This window comes from Pelecanus crispus, chromosome 9 (genome assembly GCF_030463565.1).
Source record: "Pelecanus crispus isolate bPelCri1 chromosome 9, bPelCri1.pri, whole genome shotgun sequence".
Lineage (NCBI taxonomy): Eukaryota > Metazoa > Chordata > Aves > Pelecaniformes > Pelecanidae > Pelecanus > Pelecanus crispus.
In genome coordinates this window covers 40,934,931-40,951,868 of record NC_134651.1, presented here as the reverse complement: position 1 = coordinate 40,951,868, position 16,938 = coordinate 40,934,931, and the positions used below count along the sequence as shown (strand labels likewise).

The 16,938-nt window shown below is 58.1% G+C and overlaps 1 protein-coding gene across 1 annotated transcript; it reads right to left on the bottom strand.

Moving 5' to 3' along the window:
- Positions 1–3,561: 3,561 nt before the first annotated feature.
- On the bottom strand, positions 3,562–12,896 carry AGPAT2 (1-acylglycerol-3-phosphate O-acyltransferase 2). Its single transcript, XM_075716923.1, has 6 exons — positions 12,709–12,896; positions 8,193–8,326; positions 6,721–6,896; positions 6,428–6,523; positions 4,613–4,685; positions 3,562–3,713 (listed from the first exon to the last, which is right to left on the bottom strand). The coding sequence occupies exons 1-6, from the start codon at positions 12,894–12,896 to the stop codon at positions 3,562–3,564; spliced, it is 819 nt and encodes a 272-aa protein (XP_075573038.1).
- Positions 12,897–16,938: the final 4,042 nt, after the last annotated feature.

Sequence of the window (16,938 nt, the reverse complement as noted above, 5' to 3'; positions counted from 1 at the left end):
GGCTGCGCCAGAGAGACCGGCTGTACGTGAAGCTGTGCGGTGCTCAGCTTTGCCTGGATTTTATTTAGCGTTACTCTGGGACATCATCTCCCAGTGGAGCACAGACCTGGCCCAGGCAGGAGAGCTGCCCCCGCCACGCTCCCCCTCCCTGCTCCCACCCAAAGAAGGCAGGGGCGAGTCCTGCGCTTGGAGGACTATGGCCAAAAATGCCTCGTGGCAGAGGGGGCAGCCCCAGGTCAGGCATCGCGGCAGTGGATGGGTGCAACCAGTCCCCACAAAGGTACGGCGCCAGCTGAGTACAGGGAGCGGGTGCCCATCCCTGCAGCTTCTGTTCTGCTCTCTGGGACCAGCCAGGGTGGGCTGGTGCCTTGCCGCTCAGGGGAGGTTTAGATTGGATATTAGGAAAAATTTCTTTACTGAAAGAGTGGTCAAGCATTGAAACGGGCTGCCCAGAGAGGTGGTGGAGTCCCCATCCCTGGAGGCGTTCAAAAAATAGGCAGACGTGGCACTTTGGGACATGGTTTAGTGGGCATGGTTGTGTTGGGTTGATGGTTGGACTGATGGTCTTAGAGATCCTTTCCAACCTTAATGATTCCTAGTTTTACTTTCATTAAAAAATAATCCAGCCACCAAGCCAGGAAACATGAAATTAATTATTATTCTCCCCTTAATTCTCCCCTTAATTGGTTTAGTGGTAGACTTGGTAGTATTAGGTTAATGGCTGGACTTGATCTTAAAGGTCTTTTCCAACCTAAATGATTCTATGGTTCTTAGTGCAGCAGCTTGCTCCAAAATTACCTGCTCCTGCTCACAGTCCTCTGCACCATCTCTGGGCCCAACAGCGTAGCAACAAGGATGAAGCTTTCACATGGGCCTGAAGGTGCAGAGAGTCTGTTTTTCACTTGCTTTAATAAGAAAACCTTTCCCTGTGACACTCCCATCAGCAGCAGAGAGACAAACCTGTGCCACTCAGTAGGACCAACAGGGTGAGGCCGAGGAGGGAGGGACAGTCCTCTGCACACCTGGACCGAGGCCGGGCCCACCCACGCGTTTACACTGGTGCGAGCACCGGCTGCCAGCGTAGCCGGTCTCTCCCAGATCTGACAGCCGCTGTGCATGCCCCCACCTCCCCGCCAGCACCATTTGCTCCAGCCCAAGGACACGAGTGCAGCAGAACAGATGTGACCGCCCTGCTACAACACTTTCCTACTTGCCTAGAGGGGAGCTGCAGGAGGAGCTGCATGGGCAATGGGGTGCTGCAGGGGTTAGACCAAAATAAAGCCTCCTGCTTTGCACACCGAGGCTGTGGGATGGTTACCGCTTGCTCCAGGGCCCTGCTTTGATGTGGGCTCCCATCCACGCAGGCAGCACCTTCCTCTTCCCCTGCGACAGGTCCCTGCAGGCGTTTATCATCCTCGCTCAGGCCAGGCTGCGGCTCCGCGTGAGGCTGGGGTGCAGAAGCACGGCCCTTCTGCCTGGGGGACACAGGGTGGGGACAAGGACCTGCCGCTCCCCCTCAGTCACCAAACCCACCCCCTGCAAGAGCTGAAGGGTCAGCACCCTTCTTCCTCCCGCAGCAGCCCTCCTCCCTCAGCTCCCACACAAGACCAGGAGTCTCCTTTATTTAAATAGCCAAAGGTGTATTTTTTTTCTTTTTTCTTTTTTTTTTTTTTAAAGCACATAACATTATTCTCAACCCAATTAAAAGCGAACAGCAGATAACTGCACACAGAGGCACCGCTCCCTCCTCCCAGGGAAGGATGCTGCAGAAGTCACTCCACGGACATGGTTATCCCCCCGCCAGGAGCCCTCCCGGGACCCTCCTGGGTTTAACCTCCATGACAGCCCTTTACCTGCCGCTCTTACAAAGTGCTGGTTGGGTTCCCATCCTCCCACCCCGACCTGTCCCACGGCGCGTCTGACCCCTGAGTCTGTACTGTAAGGCCCCCGCCAGCACCAGCTCCCTCCCTCACTGGCTCTATGGGAAATCCCTGCCTTTCCCAGTTAAGGCTTTAACCCCAAAATGCCACGTGACCGCAATTCCACCAACACAGCCCCCAGACAGGCTGCAAAAGCCAGCTGCGTCGGTTACCTGAGCAGCCCCAGGCGGCTTATCTCAAGGTTATACACCCTGTGCCGCAAACAGGAGAGCTAAAGCCTCCTCGAACCCGAGTTAGAGGTGAAGGTTACCCCCTGCAACCATGGGCCTGACCCAGCCTTGCTCTTCGCAGAGGTCACGGCCACTTCTGCAGCTCCCAGCGAGGGATCCGGGAGCCCCGCTGGTCCGTCACCCCAAAGCACAGGGGGAAACCCCTTTATCTGAACAGGGGAAGGAGTCCATTTCCCCCCAAAGGGAGAGCTGAAGCCTTCCAAGCCCCATTACCGTTGCAGCTCACCCACCCCGCAGCTCTGCGGGAGTTTTTACAAGCTTTGCAGAGCAGCAGCTCCACCGAGATGTGCACAAAGACACGCGGGACATGCACCATCTTTCGGCCACTGCTGACCATGACAAGTGGCAAAACAAGCGTGACTGAGCCCTTCGCGCCTGTGACCAGCGCTGCAGGCACTACCGTGACAAGGTCAAACCACGGCAGGGAGCTGGCAGCGCAGTTTCGCAACGCCAAGGAAGCTCTGAGCCAAGCCGGGTGCGTGCCACAACCCCTGAGCTGTCGCACGCGGCATCCGGAGGTGCGCCACGAACGAGCCACATGCGAGGACGGGTTTGTCCAGGACTCTGACAGCTCTGTGCAGTTTTTAAAAATCGAGCTGGTGGCTCTGAACGGTACAAACAAGCGTGGCGTTTCATCAGAAGAGGACTAAAGTAGCAAGGCTGGACAGCATTCAGCTAAACTCTGCCCAGATCATATACAGCGGCTTGGTCAGACCGCAGCTTCCCCTCCACTGCTGCACCCCTCAGTGAGCAAGGGCACTTGTTCAGACGAGGCAATCGAGCCCGAAGAGACGCTATAAGGCTGACTGGCCCCACACATTCCCCTCCGCAGCCCAGCTGAGGTTATTGGCCCTAGGTGCTTTCTTCAGAAGCAGAAGACTTGGCTCAGGAGTGCCTGGGCAACACAAAGCCCCAACAGAAGATGCTGCTGTGACCCAAAGGTGTCTCTCAAGGAGACAGGCCCTGCCCCAGAGACCGCCCGTGAGCTCCACCGTGCCGGACGGCAGTGCTCCGGGCTGCCCAGGGAGGATGCCGCACTCCCAGTGCTGCCGAAGAGCCAGAGTCTGGATTTTCACCCGATTCTCAGCCCTGTTTGAGCAGCACGCCAGCTGCCTGAGCTAGGGGAACTCACCTCTCTGGTCATTGAGCCCTTTGGTAGCACAAGTTTGATGCCTGAGAAATTCAGAAAAAGGAGACATTTCATTGCAAGATAATGAACCCATAAGAGAAATCCACTCAACGGGGAACCTCAGTGCTGGCTCGACACCCCGTGCGTGCCAGTCCGTGGTGTTCCCAGAGTTAGAAGTCACTGCAGAGGAAGTTCCTTCGGTATTTGGCAACAGACAGGTTCCTTCAGCCACCACCACATGGTGACGCCAATGGAGAAGCGTCTAGGACGAGTCCTTTGCCTCGCTTGGACGGCCCGACAGCCTGAACAAGGTCTCCCTCATGGTGCGGAAGCATCTGTCAGTGAGGTCAGAGACATCGTCTGATGTCAGGCCTTTGGTCTGTATTGGAGGCAGGACCTCAACCTTGATTTTGCCTGGGAACAAGACAAGAGCCTATGAGAAACCCCCCCCCACCACAGGAGCCCCATTCTCTGCCCTCCCAGGACCCCTGCTCCTCCCCGGACAGCCCCAGCACAGCCCTCAGCCCCTCACAGAGCTTCAGGCATCCACCCCTGGAGCGCAGGCAGAGGCTGCACTGGTCTCAGGGGTCAGAGATTGCTCCGGGGATTAGACCCTGCCCTCTAACAGCTGTGCCAAGCAGAGCATTTCCCTGGTGCCCCAAACTGAGACCCCAGCCAGAGCTCGGCCCTTTCCAAGGCCGGTGTCCCCACCTGCTGACCAAGGGAACAGGGGGAGCCCAGGGCCATGGGACCTCTCAGCTCCAGGGCCACGGCGGGCACAGCCTGCACCAGGTGCTCCCTCCATCTCCTTCTGTCCAACCTTCCCACCTTTGGCTGCGCTCCAGCCATCCACACAGGGAGCATGGCAAGCATGGCTTCCTTCCCCAAAAATGAGAGGTACTGCTCCAAGCTGGCTGAAAGCCAGCTGTCTGCCCAGCACTTGCACTGCCAGACTTCAGAGGTTTGAAACGACCAGCTTCCGTGGTTTGCTTGCAGGGGGGGGGTCCCTGCTTTGAGAGGTCAGGAGGCAGGGCATGCTTGCTTCTTTCCCCAAGCCCTCACCAAACGACTTGGGCTGTGCCAGTTACAAGAGGAAGAGGTAGTATCCAATTTTTAATGAAAACATCCTCACCATATTCAACTACATTCTCTCCTGACTTAACCCAGCCCAGGCTCTGGTGCCAAGTGCTTTGAACCGACTCCTGTTCGCCCCAGCTCCGCTTCCCTCCCATACCCTTGTGAACCAGATCTCCACATGGGTATGGCATCAACCCTGCCTCCAAGTGACTAAAGGCCCTCAGGCTCTTTGGTACCTGATGTAAATAGATTCTTCTTTGGGTTATAGAAGGTGGTGAAGGAGGAATACACCACGGGGATCACTGGGACCTTGGGGAAGAAGAGGAAAAAAAGGAGTTACTTGCACTGCCATGACTCAGGGCAGGCCACAGATAAGCAGCAAATACCACACAGCAGAGCTGACCTGGCCTGGCTCTCAGCCATACAGGGCACACACAGCCCCACAAGCAAGACCCACTTCCAAAGGCTGGGACAGTCAGGAGTCAAATGGGATCGAAACCACTCCCCAGCAACTCAAGGCACAGGGACATTCAAGGCACTAGGGCCAAGTTAGACTTCAGCCTCGGGTCAGCACTGGCTCTTGGGGTTCCTCATCCCAAGCCAGGCTTCAAGACTTGGGCATTTTCTGACCTGCAAACATTGGAGGATGCCTGTTTTGAAAGGCCTTGCCATGCTCTACAAGCACATGTTTGGCGCAGGCCAGCTGGTGTGCCTTCAGCTTCTAAAAAAAGGAAAAAAAAAAAAAAAAGAGTCACCAGTTGCAATCAATTGCTCCCAGTGAAGCTTCAGACAGGCAGACACAGCCGGGAGGGCAGGCACAGTCATTATTTCAGTGCTGATAACACAGATGCAATCTACACCTGGTGACTCAGGGGAGTGTTAGCAGGGGTGGTACCATTTCCACTGCTGCCCTTTCCTTCTAGCAGCCACCAGCACCTGCCTTGGCTGCATCGCCCTGGCAGGAATGTGGATGGTACACACAGGCTACAGCCTGGGCTGGGCCAATGGAACCCAGCAAGAGATCTGGCACCTACTTCCTTCTCTAGGATCCCTGCTACGCCACCTCTTCTAGGAAAACCAGTTTCCTCTCAGGCCTTGAGTCATCCCAGTCCTGAGAGGCAAGGCAGAGCATGCATGGGAAGGTGAGGCACCCATCTCCTCCCAGCCGCCTCTCTGGCGCCTCGCCTCCAGCACCTGGGAGCTGAGCAGGGTGGCTGAGCTTCCAGCAGCAGCCTGGGCACCATCAGCACAGCCAGGTCTTTGGTGTCCCCAGCACACTGCCCCAGAGCTCTGCCCAGACAAGCACCACTGCTCCTTCCACAGCACCAACAGCTCTAGCTGTCCAAAGCCAGGGAGCTGTTGGGCTGCTCCCCCACTAACTGCTCACGGCTCTTGTCATTTTGGAGAGAGAAGGCATTTAAGACATACCAAGAAGTGCCATATGGCTGTCTGGAAGCAAGCAGCTATTTCCACACAGAGCAAGGCCAGATGTTTCTCTAAAGCATTAGCATTAACAATCCTGAATCAACGCTACACTACTGCAACCTGGGGGGATTGAGAAATGCATCAACAGCTTTGGGATCTCCCCAGGCAAGGTCAGAAAGCGCAGCACCTGCTGGGCTCCCTGCCAGAAGCAAGCTCTGTGCTACAGCCGTGCTCCCAGGAGCAGGGCACAGACACCGCTCCGCTGCGCTGCCAGGCGGCTGCCTGCAAAGCTGAGAGCCAGGGGGTCAACTGTGCCCACGTCCCGTGCTCTGCCCTCCAGGTGGGACACGGATTGCAGTGCTGGGGCTGTCAGGAGAGAGGACAGGGCAGCTTCTCCACTCTCTGCAGCCCCTTGTCCACAGGGGTCAAGTCACTCTTGCAGGGGATGGAAAAGGCTCTCGGCTCCTGCTGGGCAGCACTTGTGACACCTAAGGGTGGTTTAGCTGAGCTGTGACCTGGGAACGTGGCTCACTTGAGAGCAAATAAACCATACCACTGCATGACCAGTCTGCAATGCCACTGCAACAAGCATTCAGCGTCCCCGTGCAGGAGCAAAGTGCTGTTACCTGTGCCTGGACAGCAAGGTGAAACGCTCCTTTCTTGAACGGCAGCAAGTCCCCCGTGCAGTTCCTCGTGCCCTCTGGGTACACCCACACCTTCACCTGCACACGGCGAGACAAGACTCTGCTCCAGCAACCCACTTGCAGCGCTCCCTTCCTGCTGGCCGAGCCACCAGCCAGCCTTGCCAAGAGCTGCAGGTGGCTGAAACTTCAGGCAAGCCAGCACGAGGAGTCCCGCATGCCCGCCATGCCACCCCAGGACACCCAGACACATGCCACCGCGCCACAGTCACACTCACTTTGTCGGTTGCCATAGTCTTGGCCACCTCTGCCATCACCATCTTGGCGCTGGTGGTGCTCTTCCTGTTGATGAAGATGACACCGCCGAGGTAGATGATGAGCCCCACAGTGCCGGCGTACATCAGCTCCTTCTTGCCCACCTGGACACAGTCGTCGGGCAGGACCTCCATCAGCCCTAAGTGATGGCAGAGGGTGAGAACCAGCAGCCGCCACCCTCCCACCCTGCACTCGGATGGGACAAGAGACACAGTCTGAGTGGGGAAGGGAGTACCAGGGACAGTGCCTTGTTTCTCTGCTGGCTTCTGCTGCCATTGACAGAGCAGGTGGAGACTCAGCACACAGCAGAAATACAGGGGCAGGGTGGCTGCAGGTCATGGCCAGACCCCTCAGGAGGCAGCTTACTCCTCGGCCCCACAGTGCCACCCCCCATGCCTGGCTGCCCAGTATGCTGACACAGGTGCTAGGCCAGTGTCCTGGTTTTGGCTGGGATAGAGCTAATTTTCTTCCTAGTAGCAGGCATAGTGCTGTGGTTTGGATTTAGTAGGAGAAGAATGTTGATAGCAACAACTAAAAACATCAGCGTGTTAAGTACTGCTTATGCTAGTCAAGGACTTTTCAGCTTCCCATGCTCTGCCAGGGGCACAAGAAACTGGGAGGGGGCACAGCCAGAAGAGTTGATCCAAACTGCCCCAGGGGCTATTCCATACCATATGACGTCATGCTCAGTATAGAAACTAGGGGGGGTTGGCCGGGGAGCGGCGATCGCTGCTCGGGAACTGTCTGGGTATCGGTCGGCGGGTGGTGAGCAATTGCATTGGGCATCACTTGCTTTGTATATCATTATTATTATCATGATTATATTGTTATTATTATCATTACTATTTTACTTTATTTCAATTATTAAAACTGTTCTTATCTCAACCCAGGGGTGTTTCTCACTCTTACTCCTCCAATTCTCTCCCCCATCCCATTGGGGTAGGGGGAGTGAGCGAGCGGCTGCGTGGTGCTTAGTGCTGGCTGGGGCTAAACCACGACACCCGGCGATGGGTGCCCAGATGCGCGGGCGTCACGGGATGCCGAGCAGCAAAGCCAGCGCTCAGGGACCATCGGGATCCCAAAATGCTGGGGTTCCCAGTTCGGAGCCCCATCCCATCGGGGTAGGAGGACTGAGCGAGCGGCTGCGTGGTGCTTAGTTGCTGGCTGGGGCTAAACCACGACAGCCAGCCAGGCAGGGATGTAAAAGGGAGCTGAGAAGCACCTGAAGCTGAGCAGTACCTGGGGTGCTGCACAGGCGTGCGATTGCTCAGAGTGAGGGGAGACCCTTCCTGCACCCAGCACCGACACAAAGCTGGATCAGCGGGCTTGGTAGCACAGACCGGCCAGGGCAGGGGCTGCTTGGCCAGGAGATGTGAGCAGGATTTCTCTGATGATGACCAAGACACGTGCTCCCTCCCTCCCACCAGCTCCTCACCCATCATGTCGAGCGTGCTCTGGTGGTTGGACACAATGATAGCAGGGCCCTCCACCTCAAAGTGCTCCAGTCCCTTCACCTCAAACCTCAGGCCGAAGAAGTACTTGAAGGTCTTGACCACAGTTTTGATGATTCTGCAGAAGAGAAGAGCAGTCAGCAGCCAGGCAGGGAGGTGACAGGCTCTGCTATACCCAGGGTGGGTGGAAAGAGAGACCAGAGCTCTGTGACAGAGAGCCGCCAGCCTCACTTGCCCTGTGGTCCACCCCAGTGCCTGTCCTGCATGCTCGAAGTGCTTCAGTTGCATGCGACACCCTGTCCACTCCCAGTGTGGGAATTTTACTGGAGGCCTGGGGGAAGCTGATTTAACTTTGAGGCCAGTACAGCTAGACTCAATGGTTCGTGCTCCCTTCAAAAAAAAAAAAAAAACAAAACAAACCAACACGCAAGCGTGTAGACGTGGCACTTTGGGACATGGTTTAGTAGGCATGGTGGTATTGGGTTGATGGTTGGACTGATGATCTTAGAGGTCCTTTCCAATCTTAATGATTCCTAGTTTTTACTTTCATTAAAAAATAATCCAGCCACCAAGCCAGGAAACACAAAATTGCTACTCTGCCCTTAATTGGTTTAGTGGTGGACTTGGTAATGTTAGGTTAATGGTTGGACTGGATGATCTTAAAGGTCTTTTCCAACCTAAACGATTCTATGATTCAAGCTGACAGCATCAGCTCACAACCAGGCTCACGATGGGCTCATCAGAAGAGGTAAGACCAGCCTAGCACAGCTGCAAGACTGGAAGCCCTCCAAAGTCCAGGAGGGAGAGATGCTGGTTCCAACACTGGATCAAAGACCACTCCACCTGCTGATTTAGTGCTGTTTGTTTCCCCCCCGTGCCATGGCTGTAGTCTGCTCTGATGCTACCAATGTTTTCCTTCCACAATCAGCAGAGCCCCACAAGTTGTTCAAACAGTTCTCCTAGGAGCTGCCACTCCCCAGCACATGGGTATTAGCCTGCACACCCATCACCCAAGGAAGGCTCTGCCAATTCTCCTTGCAGCGCTGGAAGATGCTGCTTAATGATACAAACAAACATGGGGTGTCATGACCCCAGGGGAATCCAAGAAAGGAGGAGAATGAAGGCAAGAAACACTTCCCTGTACAACACAAGGACGCAAGCAGCAAACGAGATGCTCCCCACGCAGCCTGGCAGAGGCTGGGTGTCCCCAGCAAACCCATCTTCAAGCAAATAGCTTTTGCCTGTCAGTTCACTTCTGCAGTGGATCTACAGGTTTGTCCACAAAGCTCCCAGCTTTCCTCCCCTATGCGCCAGGGCCGGGGGCCCAGCTGGCAGGAGACAGCAGCAGCTCCACTCAGCCCTGCCAACGCTTCGAGCGGGCTGCCGTGCCCTTGCTGAGCACACCCAGCCCAGGCTCGCCGGCCCGGACCCTGCCAGCCCATGGGAGCAGGAGCCCATCTACGCCACCCCCAGACAGGTGGGAGCTGGGGACCCTCCAACTGGGCCAAAGGACACAGCCAGAAGCTGGCAGCACACAGGGGCTATTTTGGGCAGGGGAGCAGCCATTTGCCAGGACAGGAGGCAGAGGAGCTTGCACATGAACAAAGGCCCCAGGAGCAGCCACCAGCTCTGCTCCCGCCTAGAGCAGGTTCAGGGGCTGACCTGCCCTCCAACAAGCAGCTGGATGCCCTGCCTCAAGGCCCACCTTCTCCCTGGCAGACAGGGGACAGAGCTTTCTTCCCTGCAGAAGGAGACCGAGGGACAACATCAGCTTCTCCCCCACCACGGGATCCAGGCCAGAAGGCTGCACAGCACCATCAGCCTGGGAAGCACCCCTGTCACCTGGGGTGGGAGGTGAGCACCCGGCTGGCATCTCATCCTGGTTTGGCAGCAGCTCCCAGCACCTGCTCTCCAAAAGCATCCCCACCCCTGCCACCAGCTCTTCAACCACACACCTTCAGCAAGGCAACTTTCCCTGGCTTGCTCCTACCCACAGTGGGGTTCATTTCTCTGTGGGGTGCCCCACCACACAGACCACCCAGGCACTGACTTGGACGCTGGAGTTCAGGCCAGGCCGATGGCTGCAGGTGACATGGCTGGGTGACACCACCGCTACCAGCCCGCCAGCATTCAAACTTGCTGCAAAGGTTAGAGCCGCACCCAGGGAAAGGATGTGGGGAGGTGCCCAGGCTGCAGAGCTCCCAAGCACCACGGGCCTGCACCAAGGTGCTTGGAGTGCAGCCCAGGTGAAAAGACAAGCGGGCAGGTGAGGAGAGGCAAGGTGACACAAATTACTAAGGTCATGGTGGATGCCATGCCACCAGACTGACCTAAATCCCACTTCTCCTCCCTTCCGACTGCCAACCAAAAAAGAGGTCACTGCTCTGGAAGTCACACTACTCAGTAGCTGCTGGGAGAGGCTGGTTACACATTACTCAAGAGCAACCATCCAACTTCCTCCTACCAGTCAGAAGCCAGCGTTTCCTTGCACAAGATGTGGCCTCATCCACTGAAAGAGGCGAAGGGGCAGAGCTCAGAGCAAGTGAAGAAGAACCGGGTGACCAGCAGCCCTGCTGAGCTGGCTACGTCATCCGCAGGGTTCAGCGGATGGGTCCCACTCCCTTCCAACCCTGCAAGCAGCTTCTCTGCTGGTATGAATGGTCCTGACTTAGCGCAGTCACAGCTGCAGAGAGCTGTAAATCTGATGCACTTATTGCCAGACACAAGGAGAAAGTAGAAAAATGAGAGGGAATGTGCTTTTGCAGTGCGTCCGTAACAGCCCAAGTCTGAAATCCAGCAGCTCTGGCTTCACGTCCTCGACCCTGCAGCCTGTGACAAGAGGCCTTTTTAGGATCCTCTGATTTTCAAGGATTAATGAAGTGTGCTTACCAGGTTGGAAGCTCTTGCAAGAGGTTTCACCACTAGATAAACAGCTCTATCTCTATCAGAGCCAAGGGGCAACCTCTTCCAAGTCATACCAACTCAGCACTGGCACCAGGAGCGCAGGCAAGGACGGGACATTCTGTGCCAGGCAGCGACGCTGTTATCGCTGTCTGTCCACCAGCATGTGCTCTGCTCCGACCCCCTTCCCCAAGTTGGGATAAGCAGACTGGGATGTTGTAGCGATAAGGAGCTCGCTGGATCACCTCAGCCACAGACCTCCCAGGCGCTGGGATACATGACCAAGATCCTCAGCCAGTGCCAGCACATGGGAACAATGGGCTTACATTACAGGAAAAGGGCGATTCGGGCCAAAATGCAGCTCCGAGTTTCAACATGGGTTGCCCAGTACAAGGAGTTCTTCTTCCCAAAGAGTTCCTTTAAGTTTATAGGAGACTCATAAACTTTTAGGGGTGGGGAAGAAAGAGTTTCTCCATAACCAACATCATAAATTCTCCCAGCTGCAAAGCCGGTTGCGCATCGGAAAGCTGCTCCTGAGCGAGCCAAGGCAACCAAAGCTGGAGACAGAGCTAGGCTGGAGATCCCAGAGCAGAGTGCTGTTCCCAGTGCCTGGGGCCACAGCACCGGAGTGGATCGCAGACCATCGGCCCGGGCGTGCAGGGCAGAGCCCAAAGGCAGCACGTCGGTGCCCTGCGCCCGCTTGCTCTGCGCCGAGCCCTGCCTACGAAAGCCACAAAGCAAAGTCCAGCTCCACCAGCTGAGACACTGCCCAACCTTCGATCCAAAAAAGGATGTATTAAGGTAACAGGGCTCCCCTTTCCCCCACACCCATATAACTTGGCCTGGGCACGGATGGTTAGAGTAAGTAAAAAGCTGCCTACGGGAGAGCAAAGCAAGGAGACCGAGTTCTCCTGCGCTGCCAGCAGACGTGCCAGCTCTGCCCTTAAAACGTGCTTTTGCACGTAGAGGAGCTGCTCTCCCCTGTCAGGGGACACACACAGCACGGGCTGGCAGCAACAAGCGTGCCCCAGGCAGCTGCATGGCTGCCGTGCTCCTTCACCGGGCTGAGGGCAGCACGCTAAACACCATCTGCCGGCAGACAGCCCTCCTGGCACAGCCAGGAGTGGACTGGGGTCCCCTCATGGTGCTGTGTGGGTCTGGGTCCTTTCATGGAGTCATGGGAGGAGCGTGGGGTCCCTCATGGAGACCCTGAGGGCTTGGGGTCCCCTCATGGCGTGGCGGGAGGAGCATGGGCCCCATGGCGTGGCCGCTTGTCGCCATCCTCACGCCTTCCAGGCCCCTCTGAAGGGTGCTCGTCCCCATGCCGGGCTCCCCAAAGGTGAGGGCACGGCTATGGGCCCGAGCAGCCCCCAGCACCCTCCACGAGCCCAGAGGCAACCCCACTGCCACCACGGCAGCCACCCGAGGCTCTGCCCACAGCCCTGAGGCGAAGGCCACCATCATCCCCATCACGCAGAGGCTGGGCCTGAAACCCATCTGCCCCATTTGCGCTTCACCCGCCCACACCTTGGCCCTGCCATTGCGCCCACCCGCGTCCGCGGGGCCGGGCACCCCCCACTCGTGCTCATGCTCACCCACCTCATGTTCTTGACGGTGCGGCCGCCGTTGACGAGGAGGCAGACGGGCGCCGTCAGCGCCGAGCAGACGATGCACAGCAGGTAGTAGAAGCCGATGCGCAGCACGAAGTTGACGGCCGGGCTCAGCTCCATCAGGACGGGGAGCAGCAGCAGCACCGCCGCGCCCCACAGCAACCACCCCAGCTCCATGCTGGCTGCCCGACCGACCGAGGAGACCGAGGAGACCGAGGAGACGGAGCCTCCACCGCGCCGAGCAGCGTGGGCTGCCCCCGCCTTATGTGGGCGGTGCGGCCCGGCCCGGCCCGGCCCGCCCCGCCCCGCCGCCGCCGCTCCCCTCGGCCGGGGCGGGACGGTGCCCTCGGGGCGCGGGCTCCTTCCTGGGGAGCCTGAGGGCTTGGGGTCCCCTCATGGCGGGGCAGGAGGAGAATGGGCTCCTTCAGGGGGACCCTGAGGGCTTGGGGACTCCTCATGGTGCTGTGTGGGTCTGGGTCCCCTCAGGGCATGGCAGGAGGAGCCTGGGCTCCTTTGAGGGGAGCCTGAGGGCTTGGGGTCCCCTCATGGCATGGCAGGAGGAGAATGGACTCCCTCGTGGGGAGCCTGAGGGCTTGGGGTCCCCTCATGGCATGGCAGGAGGAGCGTGGGCTCCCTCGTGGGGAGCCTGAGGGCTTGGGGTCCCCTCATGGTGCTGTGTGGGTCTGGGTCCCCTCAGGGCATGGCAGGAGGAGCCTGGGCTCCTTTGAGGGGACCCTGAGGGCTTGGGGTCCCCTCATGGCATGGCAGGAGGAGAATGGGCTCCCTCGTGGGGAGCCTGAGGGCTTGGGGTCCCCTCAGGGCATGGCAGGAGGAGCGTGGGCTCCCTCGTGGGGAGCCTGAGGGCTTGGGGTCCCCTCATGGCGGGGCAGGAGGAGCGTGGGCTCCCTCGTGGGGAGCCTGAGGGCTTGGGGTCCCCTCATGGTGGGGCAGAAGGAGAATGGGCTCCTTCAGGGGGACCCTGAGGGCTTGGGGTCTCCTCATGGTGCTGTGTGGGTCTGGGTCCCCTCAGGGCATGGCAGGAGGAGCCTGGGCTCCTTTGAGGGGACCCTGAGGGCTTGGGGTCCCCTCATGGCATGGCAGGAGGAGAATGGACTCCCTCGTGGGGAGCCTGAGGGCTTGGGGTCCCCTCAGGGCATGGCAGGAGGAGCGTGGGCTCCTTTGAGGGGACCCTGAGGGCTTGGGGTCCCCTCATGGCATGGCAGGAGGAGAATGGGCTCCCTCGTGGGGAGCCTGAGGGCTTGGGGTCCCCTCAGGGCATGGCAGGAGGAGAATGGGCTCCCTCGTGGGGAGCCTGAGGGCTTGGGGTCCCCTCAGGGCATGGCAGGAGGAGCGTGGGCTCCCTCGTGGGGAGCCTGAGGGCTTGGGGTCCCCTCATGGCATGGCAGGAGGAGCCTGGGCTCCTTTGAGGGGACCCTGAGGGCTTGGGGTCCCCTCATGGCATGGCAGGAGGAGCGTGGGCTCCCTCGTGGGGAGCCCGAGGGCTTGGGGTCCCCTCAGGGCATGGCAGGAGGAGAATGGGCTCCCTCGTGGGGAGCCTGAGGGCTTGGGGTCCCCTCAGGGCATGGCAGGAGGAGTGTGGGCTCCCTCGTGGGGAGCCTGAGGGCTTGGGGTCCCCTCAGGGCATGGCAGGAGGAGCGTGGGCTCCCTCGTGGGGAGCCTGAGGGCTTGGGGTCCCCTCATGGCATGGCAGGAGGAGCGTGGGCTCCCTCGTGGGGAGCCTGAGGGCTTGGGGTCCCCTCATGGCGGGGCAGGAGGAGAATGGGCTCCTTCAGGGGGACCCTGAGGGCTTGGGGTCTCCTCATGGTGCTAAGTGGGTCTGGGTCCCTTCATGGAGTTATGGGAGGAGCCTGGGCTCCTTCAGGAGGACCCTGAGGGCTTGGGGTCCCCTCATGGTGCTGTGTGGGTCTGGGTCCCCTCAGGGCATGGCAGGAGGAGTGTGGGCTCCTTCAGGAGGACCCTGAGGGCTTGGGGTCCCCTCATGGCATGGCAGGAGGAGCGTGGGCTCCTTCAGGGGGACCGTGAGGGCTTGGGGTCCCCTCATGGTGCTGTGTGGGTCTGGGTCCCTTCATGGCATCGTGGGAGAGGTGTGGGCTCCCTCATGGTGGCCCTGAGGGCTTGGGGTCCCCTCATGGTGCTACGTGAGTCTGGGTGCCCTCATGGAGTGGTGAGGAGGGCTTTTGGTCCCCTCACGGTGCTGTGTGGGGGCTTTGGGTCCCTCGCAGTGCCATATGAGGTCTTTGGGGGTCCTTCATGGTGCCCTGTGGGGTCTTTGGGTCCCTCCTGGCAGGGTGTGGGGTCTTTGGGTCTGTCACAAAAATTCACAACTGACCGAGGTCAGCAGGTGTCAGTTGCGACTTTTCGTGACAGGTTCCCGCTTGCCATGTCTCCCTGCCCCTCGTCTCACCCAGGTTCTCCCTGCTGCTGCTTGATGCCGGTTTTCCACCGGCACAGACGTGCCGAGCAGGATGGAGCTCTCCTCGCTGGCGCTGAGGTTAGGTCAGGATCAGGCCCCATGGCTTTGTGGGTGTGAAGCTGGCAAGGGGGATGAAAGCCTGTCTGCTGGAACTGACACAAACTGTTTCACTGGCCCCAGCGGGTTTTGCAACACTTTTTATAGCAAAACCCTAGTCCCACGGGCAGCGGTGACTTCACCGGGGTAAGATGTGACCCTGGCGCTGCGGTCCCGAGCATCCTCTTGGTATCCGCAGCTTTGCAGCTCCTGGAAAACTGAAGGAAAAGTGATTGTCACTCTCCAAATAATCCTTGTTCCCTCGGCTCTCCGTAGACTCGACAACACAGGTAGCAGGCTGTTCCCAAATGAGCTGTCACCAAAATGGAGGGGGGCTTGCTGCCCCTCAGTAGCTTTAACGCTTGAAGCAGGAGACAAGCTCCTTCTCTCTGCTGGAGAGCTCAAGGCCGGCACTCCCTACAGCTGCCAGGCAATGACATCTCAGAGCTGGTCTCATGATTCCTGCTAATGCCACAAAGAACCCTTATTGTATTAGCATCTCGACGCAGCATTAGATTAATCCCTCCAGCCTGCGTCGCTCAGGCTGTTCAGAGAGCCTTGCTCCAGCGCCGCGCCAGCCAGCATATGCCTGGGAAGTCACCGAGACCTTTTCAGCTGAACGTACGCCCGCCCGGAGCAATTCTGCATTTATCCTCGTGACTTTCACTTTTGTTGACAGGGGAAGAAAGTCACCGGTGATCTGTCACTGGGGCATCGCGCGAGCCGATCCGCTCAACTCGCAAATGCCGGCTGACGTTAGGAAACTGAAATGTGAATTCCAGCGCGGCCGCGGCGCCGATGGCAAACGGCGTTAGCAGATACGGCATGGTGGGAATGGCCGTTGCGCCTTTGCTTCATGTGCGGGCTCCTAAAGGAGCTCGGCTGTAATTCCCTTCTCCCCACGCTCTCCAGCAGATTATCTGGAGTAATGCAAATGAAACGTTTCATATTAGTCTGTAGCTCAAGGAAGGGGAGTGATTTCTGATGCCAGATTAGAAGCCAGACGTGGGCCTGCCTGCTAGCAAGCAGAGCTGTCACGCTGAGTTATTTCACAAGGCAAGCGGTTACGCTGCCAGATGACGACAGCCTGCGCATTAACATTTTCATAACAAACTGCCTGATGGAAGAGGGCCCGTGAGCTTCAGCGCACTGCGTAACGCAACAGGGATCGCATCGCCACCCCTGAAACGCGGCCGTTTTTGGGCAGAGCCAAAGGCAACCCCCTCCCTGCCCTCCCAAGCTTCAGCAGCCAGAACGAAGCAGTTCCAAATTCTTTTAAAAAAACCCAGCTTACTAGACTGTGCTGCGTGTTTTGCATATTTAAACTCCTGACTGAATTATTTAGGCATGTTGCAAATGTGCCCTGCAGGTAGTCTAGCTGAGCGGGGTCTGGAAACACTGGCAGCAACAAGCACCCAGCCAGTACCGAGCAGGCACTAAATTCTCCGAGGCGGGTGCTGCCTGTTGAGGGTACGTGTGGCACCCCGTGCCTTCCAGCACCCTCAGCAGAGACCTTGGAAAGCTGCCTTGAAAAACTGCCTTGAAAAGGTAAAAGAGTGCTAACGGCAAAGGATGGTGAGCAGAAGGGTCCACGCAGCGCCGCTGATGGTGGGATTTCTGTGGCTGGGTCCGTGAAAAGCTGTAAAGCCGAAGGCGTTACCCTTGGCCTTAGTTTTCTGATGTTTTAAA

Excerpts from the sequence above, each read along its gene's own strand:
- AGPAT2 (XM_075716923.1), bottom strand. The coding sequence starts at position 12,896 with ATGGAGCTGGGGTGGTTGCTGTGGGGCGCGGCGGTGCTGCTGCTGCTC. Across the intron at positions 4,686-6,427 it reads ACCTTGCTGTCCAGGCACAG|GTCCCAGTGATCCCCGTGGT; the intron begins GTAACAGCACTT and ends TTCTTCCCCAAG. Across the intron at positions 3,714-4,612 it reads GAAGAATCTATTTACATCAG|GCAAAATCAAGGTTGAGGTC; the intron begins GTACCAAAGAGC and ends TCTTGTTCCCAG.